Genomic DNA, 12,336 nt, shown 5'->3' on the forward strand with positions numbered 1-12,336 from the left:
GCGCGCGCAAACACAAAAACCCCGTGGCGACGCGACGCACCCACCACCCACCACACGCTGTTCCCAAAAACCCTCCTGCCCCGTCCGGTCAGCCCTTAACCCCGGTTGCCTCCTTTTACCAAACCAGTGAAAGCGCCCTACGGCCGACCTAACCGCGGTCAAGCCCGTCCCTTCCCAAAGCAGCATGTGGTATGGTTGCCGGTCAGAGCCAGTGCCCCACTGCCGCTTCCGCATAGGCAGGGCTCACCTGCTCGGCGTCCGTTCTCCTTCCCATTAGTAGAAACCCACGGCTGGCTCGAGGGAAGGAAGGTACGATCAAAAGCGGAACCGCGGCTGGCTCGCTCGCCTGGCCATGGTCACCATGACGACGACCAAGAAGCAGCCCTGCCGTGGCGCCGCCCCGCTCTCCCCTGCCTCCTCCTCCTCGGCGTCCTCCTGGCCCTGGGGCTCCCGCATTGCGCCGTCCAGCGCGCGGACTCTCGGGAGGAAGAAGAAGAAGAGGGGCCGGAGCGACGCCGTGGTTGTCCCGTCGAGGAGGTCGTCCATCTACAAGGGCGTCACCAGGTGAGCCAGGAGCTCTCTCTTCCCTTCCTGCTTGCGTCCGACGCGCCGCAGTCTGTGTCCTCCTTTCTGATTGATCTCCGACGGGCGTGCGCTCTTTGATGTAGGCACAGCATCTCGGGGAGGTACGAGGCGCACCTGTGGGACAGGCATTGCCGGAGCACGGCCCAGGGCAGGAGAGGCAAACAGGGTGAGACAATCTTGTCTCTGTTTTCCTTGATTTATTCTTGACCACTCTCTAGTTTTATCTTTCATGTGCTGACATTCTTCTTCTCTAACTACTCTGTTTGGAATCAATCTTGTGTTCGTCTGCCTCGACATTGGCGAACGGCGATACGCATCCATGACTCGCCTCCATTAGTTTATTTGGGTGAGTTCAAGATCCTCTCGCTTCTTGGAAAAGCCCGCATACTTTCCAATGCCCATGATTCACAAATTATTCTGTATGCTGCCAAAGTCCAGATTGCATTGCCCACGGTAGCCTCCCTCGGATTAATTTTCGAATTTCGAATTCTGCAACCACTTTCTCCTTTGTTTGAGCCTTTGTCTGAGGGGAAAGCAGGGTAAAAAGAAAAACAGCAGCGCCTTGGTAAAGTGGAAAGCTCGTTTTATATTTTTGTCCCCATGCATGGGTCCAAAACATATGCACAAAAGCATCAGGCACTGTGGCACTACCGCTGCGTATACATTGATTAAGATTAAGATCATCCTAAGTAATCTTGTGTTTCTTGGCAGGATGTTACAAGACAGAGGAGGAAGCAGCTCGCTCTCATGATCTCGCGGCGCTCAAGTGCTGGGGCTCAGACTGCGGGCTCCTCAACTTCCCAGTAAGTTCAGAGACACTCCTACCTGTCTTGAGTCTTGACTTGTCTCAGTGCAACCGCTACTACTTCTCGGACTGCTGATTTTATTCAGAGTGGAACTTAATAAGATTAGGCTGTGATAAATGCAGGTGGACACGTACAGGCAGGAGCGCGAGAGGATGCAGCGGATGACACGGGAAGAGTACCTGGCCAGGCTGAGGCGCAACAGCAGTGGCTTCACAAGAGGCGTCTCCAAGTACAGGGGAGTTACAAGGTACTACGCACCTCGAGCTAATGAGCACTGTGTGTCTGCGGTGAAGTTTCAGGACAGTGCGTGCAATTTGACTGCATTGTTAGTACTGCCTCCATCCCATAATATAAGAACGTTTTTGACACTACATGTGTAGTATCAAAAACGTTCTTATATTATGAGATTATATTATGGACAGAGGGAGTAGTAAGCATTTCCATTGATCTAACAACTTATTGGCGCCAACTGTGGCACCGCAGGCATCACGCGAACGGCCGGTGGGAGGCGAGGATTGGTCACGCTGCCGGCACGCAGTACTCCTACTTGGGAATATTCGGTGTGTCCTTGAACTAGTAGTAAATTTACCAATTTGTGTGGATAAATCTCAAGAAACAGCCATCTCAATTTGCTACAGCCACCGTCAGAACAATAATCTTCCATGTGACTGTGATTTGTGTGAGATGATTAACCTCCATTTCATGCTTCTAATACGCTTTGACATCGTTACCGTAGGCTCCACATAGTGCAGTTCTTTTGCTTTTTCTCTTCTCCGGGAAAGAGAGGAGACACGGAGTGTGGGTTTCTGAAAGGTCTGTTGTGCTTGGCATTTTCTCTCCAGATACCCAGGAGGAGGCAGCCAGGGCCTACGACCTCGCCGCGATACGAATCCGTGGCCCCGGCGCCGTCACCAACTTCGACGCCGACTGCTACGTGGACATCCCGCAGCCGCTCCCCTGCAAGGCCGAGCCGGACACGGAGCCGGCCGCGGCTCGTCCATGCTCGCTGCCGCCGGCGCCACTGCCGCTGTTGCCGCCCAAGGTCGAGCCCAAGGACGAGCCCGAGGACGACTTCGAGTTCGAGCGCGAGCCGCCGCCCGCCCCGGCGCTCCGCGACGACGCCGACCGCGTGGACCGCGCCATCGCCGAGGTCCTGCAGGCGCTCTGCGTGGACCGCGCCGACTTCGAGGCAAGGTACCCGCCCCGCCGCGCGCGCGTCGCCGCCCCCGGCGCAGGGTGGCCAACGCCGTTGGACTCGGACGAGTTGCCCGACCTGCCGGTGCCGGGCGACGTGGGCTTCTTCGAGGACGACATCGAGAGCGTGCTCTTCGCCGCGCCCGGCGACGCCGAAGTACCGCGCGCCGCCACGATCAGCTCGCTGTCGTCTGGCCGCTGGTGGTGACTCACGGACGTGGCCCATGTTGGTGGTGCCGGTGTGTTGCACGTTCCGGTCGTGTAAGTACATGTCCATGGACCATGGACCATGGCTCGGGCTTGTAGTAGGCACTAGTCGTAACTCGTAAGGTGGAGTGTAAGCTTCTTTTGGGGGGTTGTACATATCTCTGGCCAAGGAGCATGCAATGCGGTTGATTTTGGCGACCAAATTAGTGTCAAAGTGGAAGGGACGCTCGTACGTGACCGCTAGCCGGTTCCTTGTGACACGTGAAAGCGGGAGAAGTGGAGAAGTGGAGAAGGCTCGAGCTTTTGATGTAAATTTTCGGTATTTGCACCCTATCGGCCAACGATGTAGTCCTATTGCTGGCTCGGTCATGTTGCTTTGACAGGAGTCTGTGTGGTATCATAAGTTATATAACACTGCGAAAATTGCTTTTGGAGGCCGAGCTCCATTAAGGCCTCCATTCACATTTTTCAAAATTCATATTTCTATGTTTCAAAAAAATTATGAAAAAATAAACATATACAGAGTGAAATACCCTGAAATGAGGGCTTTGAAAAAAAACAAATTTGAGGCTTTTGAACACATGATACCATTCATCCTCAAAGTCCATAAATTTGTCTTTTTTGCATAGGTCGCATTTTTAGCCATGCTTAAAGCACGTAAAGAAAACATTATCTGCTTCTCATTGAAACAAAACAGGTAAGACACATGGCAATGCTCAGTTCCAGCACAATGTTCTTTTGAAAGATCCAGCAAGACGAGGGCTTTAACATTGATAGGTGGATAATACATGCTCGGATGCACAAGGCATTGAGTAAGGAGAGAAATAATAGAGAAAGGAAAAACAAGAACACACCTCCCTACATACCTAGGTCGATACTCTCAGGGTGGATCCCAAAGGGGTGCTGCAAGCATTTAGCTCCGGCTAAACGGTAAACGCCAAGACTCTAATGATCTTCTGATGGAGGTGATGACATCGTTTAGGTTGTTGATCTTCCCCTGAAACAGTCTTCTGTTACGCTCCAACCAATCTCCCATACAGTCAGGATGTGCGGCACCAGGGTCGATGTGACGATCGCATCCCAGACTTGTTGCACTACACACAGTGGCCCTAGATTGTGGATTCAGAGTTTCACAACCTGCCCAGCGTTCTACCCAACGCCAAATCGCCTTAGTAATCGGACATTGCCAAAATAGGTACATCGATGATGCATATGCAAGTAGAGATAGTAAGTAGACATCCATCTAGTGCCAAGTAGATATGTACTCAAGATCAAATAATGAAACAAAAATTCGAATTTGAAACAAGACTACTTCATGGCATAGCCGACCAAGTCACCTTTAGCGAGATAGAGGCATGCTCAAGCAGTATTTGTCGACGTGCATATCCATGGAGGTTTGCTTTGAAGCGACAATGACGTTCCAAATCATCGTATTTTGAACCTTCCCGGCCTACCATGAGCTTCAAGTGCATCCAACTATCCATCTCTACGGCAATCACATATCTTCTTGTTATGACACATGACTCACCAATAATATCACGCAGGAGCTCGATTCCTTGATATGACCCACCTACAAACACATACGAACCGAGAGATAAATTGAATCCACTCCGCACTTCTGATACAATAACATCTATTGTGGCCTCCACTGCATTGACGACGTGTGCTAAAGTGATGTCAACTGCACCACAATCGCCATTAATCTGACTCGTGAATGGATGAGAAGGTGTGGTTACTTCGCAGAAGTCTGTTGCACCATCAATTAATTGTAGATCATATTCTTCTTGCTCCCCTTCCTTGATCCTCATGTCATACTCAACTAGAACAGGGCTGGTCATTGTGATGCCTCTCTTAGGGCCAGTCATCTCAATGAGAGAACCCTGCAAAACTATCATTAGTTGCTAGTAGCTCATCATCAAAAGTACACCTGTTTCTAACCAATTGAGGAAGAATCACAAACAAATGATAACATAGATTCTAAACTCGCCTACAAACATAAGTTGGTTGCACATAAAACTTAATGTTAGATAAATCATGCGAAGACAACTAACAATAAACTTGCCTAATATTTGCAAAGATAACACCCTCTTTGTATAACATCGTCCAAGGCACATGTATTTCTATGCAATAATCCATACTGATAAAATAACATTTCACTTAAAGTGGAGCCATCATTACCAACACCTCAAATGTTGCGTCAAGATAACATTTCACTTATTGCAACAATGAAGCATAAAGGAATTTGCAGTTCAAGGGCTACGATATTCGTTGTGCTCAGATCCATGTGACGGAATTAAGCTTACACTGCCAAATGAAATGTATTTAAAATAACTGCATCTAGATAAAGATGCGCACCTGTCGCACCATAAGGGGATTGTCCTTGCTACGATTGACAATATAATTAAGCGATAAATCCAAATAATCCCGTGCTGCTATATATCCATACAATTGTACCGAACTTGCGTTCATAGGAACTTTAGCCAATTTTAATGAGAAAAATTGCATCATGTCACATTCAAAATGCACACGACACCTTTTCTGGTCAGGAAAGCAATTAGCAGGGTCTGATATCCGCATTGGCTCCAATTGTGCTTCAGTCAAAAACTAGATAATATTAGAGAAATGCTTATCATAAATAGTATAGTGATGATTTACAACTACCTACTTGTGTTAAGTTATAGTAAAATTTATCTAATAACAATATTCATTTAAGAAGATAACAGGATAAATACACTAGTCAAATAAGTGAGGAGAATAAAACAATGCTCCAAGGAAAAGTATAACTTTCGGGGGCCAAGTTATATGAACAGTTTACTAAGATCCAAGCTACACAAACACATGGTAGAATTTTCATTTTATGCATGACAAAATGTTCTAAAAAATATTGAACTTACGTGTACCTAATAGAACTTTCCAAATCTATTCATAATCCACATATCACAATTTCCTAATATATATTTACAATTGTATGTACTCACAGGTTATGCGAACTTATTCATGTGATTTCCAAAAATAGATCATATTGCTAAGACCAAATAAAATAATCTATAAAATAAATAAATAAACAAAGATTAATTTGGCCTAACTCTAACATTTACTGAAGATCAAGATGGTTATAATACCAACAATGGTAATTGCACTTATATTATCTACAGTGTCAACCATAAGTTTTATTACATCATGCTAAGTTCGAGCTAGGCGATGATTTTTTTTTACAGAAGATAGCACGAGCTCTCATTCTTTTACCATGAATCATGCGAAAAATATAAAGTAGACATATACTCCCTCTATTCTTACCCCACCTATTAGTTTTGTCCTAAGTCAAACTTTATAGATTTTTACCAAGTTCATAGAAAACAGTGTGAACATTTATAATAAAAAGATGTGATGTATTCAAAGATTAATCTAGTGGTATTGTAGATGTCGATAACTTTTTCTATGAACTTGTCTAAGTTCATAGAGATTGTAGTTCAAACAAAGCTAATACACAGAGCAAATAAAAACGGAGGAAGTACTATTTACATGAGACATATTCACCCATGTGATTTAAAAAAACAATAATTGCTAAGATAAAATATAATACTCAAGAAAAATAAATAGAAAATTGTGAATTTGCCGCAACTCCAACATTTGTTGAAAACCAGTACAGTTATAATACAGCATTAGTTATTAGACATAGCTATATTACTACATATACACTAATTATTACATTCGCCTTCCTAGTCAAGATTGTTCCCTAATATAAAAAGTATTTGTATAGGTTACCTGAGTGTACGTAAGTAGGAGTCTGAATCCTAAATGAGTTCCAAGTCAAGTCACGTGTTAGGATTTCCTCTATTTGAAATGGCAGCCACGATTGGTTTCGAGACAATCAATAAAGAAGTTATAGTTCCTAGTCTCTTGTTGTCTCCTCTACCCTGTTATCTCCCTCAGAGTTGATTGCACGACACCCGACAACTAGCGACTCATCGTCGAAAAGCACCCCTTGGGCATGGCATCAACCTTCAATCTAAGAATCATAACAGCTTGGTATCAAATTCAATGGCCGACTGTTGGCTCGGCTGAGGATGCTTCTCAAGCAGGAGGCGGTAACACCTACACAAATTATGGCAGAATATTGGATCATGTAGTAGCAGTCGCTCTGCGAGATCATCACACCGCACTCCACCGTGGAGGCTTGACCACCACACCCTATCCGGTGATTCAAGCACACCCGGCTTGTTGGGTTCACTGCCCTCTAGCAGCAACCCGATGACTCCCTCCACCACCGTTGCAGCATCCACGACCAACATACGCTCATATCATCTACCATGTCTCAACTAGCATACCTACAGTCCACCACGTTCCACACCACTACTCCAATCTATGCTCCAATCCACCGACAAACATTAAATACCGTGCCACTGCCTACGCCACTGCCACCAATCGCATCAACCCAGCTTTTCCATACCCGCCTAGTCCACCATCATACAAGCACCCTCTCCACTAGCAGCCACCACCATAATTAAACTAGCCTCCAAACCATCTTTGTTCTCCATTGAATCAAGGTGGTTATAATGCTAACAATAATGACTAGCAATAGAACCGGAAATTCACTTTGGCACATAGGAGCATATGCTCCTGCCATCAAAAAATATATTTCAAAAAGTCAAAAAATTCCAAACACAAATTTGACATGCACATCTCATCATTGTATGTGTGCACACCAAGTTTCGTGAAAAACTGGCATTTTATACGCCTTGTGTAAAAGACAAAAAAAATTCTCATGAAAAGCCCTTTTTAACACTAAATTTTATCCTTTTTGCATGTGACACAAACGTTGTCGGTTTTTCACGAAACGAGTTTGTATGCACATAGAATGCTGAGATGTACGCGAGAATCATTTTTTCAGAATTTTGTGACATTTTAAAATATGTTTAAAACACATTTTAAAATCCAGGAGCATATGCTTCCATGTGCCAAAACGCCACTCTCAGAACTTATTAGCAATTAGAACTCACACGCGGATCTGATCATTAACCATTCACTCGTTTATGTAATAGAGATAATCAACCAAAAAGAGTACGGATTTATTTGATAAATTAAAAAGATGTTTATCAAAATAACACTAACAGGTAAATATGAAGCTAAACATATTATATTTACATGAGACATTTTAAGTCATTTGATTAACTATGAATTATAAACAATAATTAATAATACAAAATATAGTAGTCTGGCGAACTATATAAAGTTTTATGAATTTGCCCCAAGATGAAAATTAATTGAAAATCAAGATGGTTATGATGATAACACTAAGTATTACGTACACAACTAAGCATATTTGATTTAGCTAGTCCTTTTTCTTATGATATTAGCAATTAATGCTCTCACACAAAAATGTTATAATTGACCATGCATCTTTTATTTGAAATTGTTAATATTTTTTGCTTTATGTGACAAAATATAATACTGTATAAAAATATCACATATACGTCTAAACATATTCCTCTATTGACAGCCTTTTCCCCTTTACGATGTTAGCAAGTGGCGCTCAAACAAAATCTTATCACTGATCATTCATCCTTTATGTGATTGAGCTAATCTACTAACTTACATAAAAATACTGGAATTCCAGGAAAACAATATAATAACTAAATACTTGGACTTCTACTCTGATAGCAACTCAATATTAATAGTTTAACACCCATCACATGGACATAATTACCAGTCATAGTGATTACTAATTACAGGGAACAAGAGTTGTGTCCAAATTATAATCATGCATTATCAATCACCAGATTTCTACATAGATATTTAAGATATAAATCCTGCATGCAGATCTACCTCCTGCTGAGCAATTTCAGTACAACAATCAAAATATACATTGCACATTTAAAAAAAACAGCATCAAACTTTTAAAGGATAAATAATAGAAATTCTCAAATATGAGCAATACAGGAAAGAGATTTGCATCACTTACTCTCACCACGTTTTTTAACGCAAAATACGTCGAGACACGAGTTTTTGTATATAGACCCATCGCGATGGCTACTATTTGTAAAGATGAAGGCTGATGGCACATTGAGCTTTTTGGTCTCCCTACTCGCTTCTGCTCTATCCTTCCCTTTGGTGATGCCAACTTGTTCGCCCAGAGGATTACCGGAGGTGCAGAAAAATGCATTGCCATACGGGAGCTGGTTGGGCCCAATCGGCTTCATACGGCCATGCACTGCAATATTCCTTGCCATCAGGAAGGATTCGTAAGCAGATCTATCATCAAAGAGCAACATTAGAATCCGATTCAAATAAGATACACACACGCTATCACGCAGGATAGAAATGTAAATATAGTCACCCGTTCTAACTCTAGCTCAACAGAAATATAATTTCCAACTACAAAATTTTTTATAAATTCCAATTTCCCCCGGCCGGATTAGGGAGGGCGGATGATATAATGAGCAATAAGACTTGGCCGAATACGATTCAAACGCTCAAAATTCAACTTTGGTGTCAGTAGAAATTATATAAACGCACCGGGAGCTACGGTACAGATTCCGCCGTGAGTGGAGCATCTCGTTGCGCAAGTTCGGGAGGGCCCCACCGAGGCAAGGCGGAGCGGGGTTGAGGAGAGATGAACAGATGGTACGGGGGGAGAGGCCGAGAGGCGGCGTGGTTGAGACTTTGGAGATGAATGAACGAGGCGGCGTGGTTGAGACTTTGGAGATGAATGAACGAGGCGGCGTGGTTGAGACACTGGCGTCCGATCCGAAATCTGCGGTCCAGATCAAGTCATGTTCGGCCCAGCAGATTGCATTGTGATCTTTAGCAGAAAACACCCTTTGTATTCAGTCTTTCTCGTAACCTGTACCAGCCCCAAGCCCCAAAGCTGTCCGGAGCTAACGCAGCCCCATGAGCTAGGTTAGGCATCATGTCCGTGCGCATCCGTTTAAGGTAAAACGGACGAACCAGACGGCCCAGCGCGCGGAGCAAACGGACTTTTGTCCGTTTTCGACCCATCACTGATCCAAGTTTGCGTCGATTTTGGGGAGAAACGGACATCGCGCGGACGGACAGAACGCGCGCTTGTCCTCCCTTGGCCCGCCTGTCGGTGGCACAAAGCAAACCCCCCTCCCCCAGCGCGCCCCATTTGGCGCCATTTCCCCCCAAACCCTCCCACGTCCCGCCGCCCCCTCCCTCCCCCGTCCACGGCCGACGCCCAGCCGAATTCCGGCGCCCTGGCCGTCAACCCGCCCGAAATGGTCAAGAAGAAGAAGGCCAAGGCACTAAGGAAGCTGCGGTCAGAGTGCACGCCGGAGGAGATCGCCAACTTGGACGCGGAATCGGTGAAGAGGAGGAACCGGAGGGCGGTCGTCAAGGACAATGCCGCTGCGGCCAAGTTCGCCGCTGAGCGCGATGCGATGGAGGCCGCGCGGCGCAAGGCCGAGGTCGAGGAGAAGGAGGCCATCGTCAACAAAGCGCACACCCTCCTCATGCTTGGCATTTGTCGTCTGGCGGGTTTCTCTGTAGCGGCCGTCGGCCCGACGAGCATAGGCTCGTGGGTCGCTCGGCCTCCGCACTGCCAGTCGCCGACGTCACGGACCACGCCTATGTCACCCGGCTTTCCCCCGCCAAGGCACGACGACCAGACCCGTTTCTCAGGGTCGCTGGACGTTGGCGTGATCGCGCCGTCCACCCCGCGCCCCTTGGTCGTCATCGACCTCAACGTCACACCTGAGTGCAGAAGCGGTGGCCGGCCGGCCTGCGAGATGCAAAGAAAGCAAGCATGGACGCCGTTTGCGGGCACCATGCCCCCCCCGCGTCTTGTTCGACGGAATGCCAACACCAATGCCACCGTCGAGGACCCCTTCTACGACGATGGGCATGGCTCTGCCTACGATCCCGAGGAGACCCAAAGTCAGGATGGCCGCCCCCAGTACGTTGTCGATGAAGAGGCCGACGACTGTGCTGATTACAACCATGGTGACTCGTGGCATGAATACGATGACATCTATTGCGAAGGTGATGGCGATGAAGAAGAAGGCAATGACATTGATATTAGTGGCGAGCCATTGTTCATCGACGAGCTCACCCAAAGAGCGGAAGCACAAAAGTGGAGGAAGAGCATTCGCACGGGTTCATATACACAAGAGGAGGACAAGTTGATTTGCCAATGTTGGATGGAGATTAGCCAAGATCCGAGGACGGGCGCGCAACAAAAGGGCCTAGTTTTTTGGACGAGAGTCCACAAAACTTTTCATGAAAGGAAGATGTTTGAGCCCTACCAAATTACAAGGAACCGTGGCATCACCTCGGTTCAAAAGAGGTGGCTGTTCATCCAACAAGAGTGCAACAAGTATTGCGCCGCATTTGAGAGTGTTGAAGCACGACCCGTGAGTGGTCTCGGCGTTGGGGACATGGTATGCTCTCCTCATCCTAGTCCTTTCCTTGCTATGGCCATGAGACTTCGGCCTTGTATATGTTTGCATGTCCAATTCTTGTTGATCATGTGGTGTAGGCATTTCAATCTTTGGAAGCATCCAAGGCCCGGCACAATGACAAGCCATTCACTCTTACGCATTGTTGGACAATCATCAACAATTGCCCTAATTTCAAGGATCAATACCGTGAACTTCAAAGGAAGAGAGGCAAGAAGACGACCAAGTTCCCCGGAGGTGGAGATGGCGAGGAGTTGAATAGGCCGAGGGGCAAGACCAACTCCAAGGTGGACGACATACGTGATGCCTCCTCCATGGCCTTGCATGAGACTTTGCATGGCATGATGTCTCAAAAGGATGTGAGGGACGAGAAGAAGCGGCAAAGCAAGGACGAGCAAATGAAGCAATACCTAGAGTTTCAAAGGAAGAAGCTTGAGATGGAGGAGGCGGCCAAGAAGAGCAAGATCAACATGGAGGAGGCGTCCCGGCAAAGGCAGCTCGACATCGAGGCCGCCAATGTCAAGGCCAGTCAGAGGCAGCTCGACATCGACGCCACCAATGCCGCAACCAAAGCAAAGGAGGTGGCCCTTGCGATCATGAGCATGGACTTGACCAAGATGAGCGAGAAGATGAGGAGCTGGTTCGAGGCCAGGCAGAAGGAGATGTTCAACGCCGGCGACCTGAACTAGGTCGTCCGATCGGCCGTGGCCGTTCTTTTTGGAGGCTGGCATGGGTGCCGCCTGTCGTGGTTCTAAGACTGGCAGTAGAAAGGGGGGTAGCTATGGAGAGGTAAGATCTCAGCTATGGTGAAGGTGTACACACGGGGTTTACGAATTCAGGCCCTTTGCGGAGGAAGTAATAGCCCTATGTCTCGGTGCCCGGAGGCGGCCGACTGGATTATATGTGTGATGTTATAGGGGGTGCCAACCCTTGTCCCAGAGGAGGGGGTGGATTATATAGAGTGCGCCAGGACCCCAGCCATCCTCCATTACAAGGGGCTTAATGTACATAAAGTAGGGGCGTCACTGATAACGCCAATCATAAGTGTTATAAATGACCTTAAAGACTATAGAGTGAATGTATGACCATTGCAGTGCTGAGTGACTCCTGGCCTTCAGTAGGTTGAG

The 12,336-nt window shown here is 46.6% G+C and overlaps 3 protein-coding genes across 3 annotated transcripts; 2 read left to right on the forward strand and 1 right to left on the reverse strand.

Annotated features, from left to right (window-relative positions):
• Window positions 1-336: 336 nt before the first annotated feature.
• Window positions 337-2,793, forward strand: LOC119279702 (AP2-like ethylene-responsive transcription factor At1g79700). The gene is made up of 7 exons (XM_037560856.1): window positions 337-564; window positions 669-751; window positions 923-931; window positions 1,297-1,388; window positions 1,514-1,638; window positions 1,875-1,951; window positions 2,234-2,793. The coding sequence occupies exons 1-7, from the start codon at window positions 353-355 to the stop codon at window positions 2,791-2,793; spliced, it is 1,158 nt and encodes a 385-aa protein (XP_037416753.1). The 5' UTR covers window positions 337-352.
• A 1,312-nt stretch (window positions 2,794-4,105) lies between these two features.
• Window positions 4,106-9,008, reverse strand: LOC119281633. The gene is made up of 3 exons (XM_037562112.1): window positions 8,755-9,008; window positions 5,148-5,383; window positions 4,106-4,672 (listed from the first exon to the last, which is right to left on the reverse strand). The coding sequence occupies exons 1-3, from the start codon at window positions 8,990-8,992 to the stop codon at window positions 4,106-4,108; spliced, it is 1,041 nt and encodes a 346-aa protein (XP_037418009.1). The 5' UTR covers window positions 8,993-9,008.
• Window positions 9,009-9,702: 694 nt separating this feature from the next.
• LOC119279703 lies at window positions 9,703-11,898 on the forward strand. The gene is made up of 5 exons (XM_037560857.1): window positions 9,703-9,725; window positions 9,824-9,956; window positions 10,040-10,240; window positions 10,634-10,905; window positions 11,289-11,898. The coding sequence occupies exons 1-5, from the start codon at window positions 9,703-9,705 to the stop codon at window positions 11,896-11,898; spliced, it is 1,239 nt and encodes a 412-aa protein (XP_037416754.1).
• The last annotated feature ends 438 nt before the right edge of the window (window positions 11,899-12,336 follow it).

Source organism: Triticum dicoccoides, chromosome 3B (assembly GCF_002162155.2).
Source record: "Triticum dicoccoides isolate Atlit2015 ecotype Zavitan chromosome 3B, WEW_v2.0, whole genome shotgun sequence".
Taxonomy (NCBI): domain Eukaryota; kingdom Viridiplantae; phylum Streptophyta; class Magnoliopsida; order Poales; family Poaceae; genus Triticum; species Triticum dicoccoides.

Excerpts from the sequence above, each read along its gene's own strand:
- LOC119279702 (XM_037560856.1), top strand. The coding sequence starts at position 353 with ATGGTCACCATGACGACGACCAAGAAGCAGCCCTGCCGTGGCGCCGCC. Across the intron at positions 565-668 it reads ATCTACAAGGGCGTCACCAG|GCACAGCATCTCGGGGAGGT; the intron begins GTGAGCCAGGAG and ends TCTTTGATGTAG. Across the intron at positions 1,952-2,233 it reads CTCCTACTTGGGAATATTCG|ATACCCAGGAGGAGGCAGCC; the intron begins GTGTGTCCTTGA and ends TTTTCTCTCCAG.
- LOC119281633 (XM_037562112.1), bottom strand. The coding sequence starts at position 8,992 with ATGAAGCCGATTGGGCCCAACCAGCTCCCGTATGGCAATGCATTTTTC. Across the intron at positions 5,384-8,754 it reads CGTTAAAAAACGTGGTGAGA|CACAATTGGAGCCAATGCGG; the intron begins GTAAGTGATGCA and ends TTTTGACTGAAG. Across the intron at positions 4,673-5,147 it reads ATCCCCTTATGGTGCGACAG|GGTTCTCTCATTGAGATGAC; the intron begins GTGCGCATCTTT and ends ATAGTTTTGCAG.
- LOC119279703 (XM_037560857.1), top strand. The coding sequence starts at position 9,703 with ATGTCCGTGCGCATCCGTTTAAG. Across the intron at positions 9,726-9,823 it reads TCCGTGCGCATCCGTTTAAG|AAACGGACATCGCGCGGACG; the intron begins GTAAAACGGACG and ends GATTTTGGGGAG. Across the intron at positions 10,906-11,288 it reads TGGAGGAAGAGCATTCGCAC|GGCATTTCAATCTTTGGAAG; the intron begins GGGTTCATATAC and ends TCATGTGGTGTA.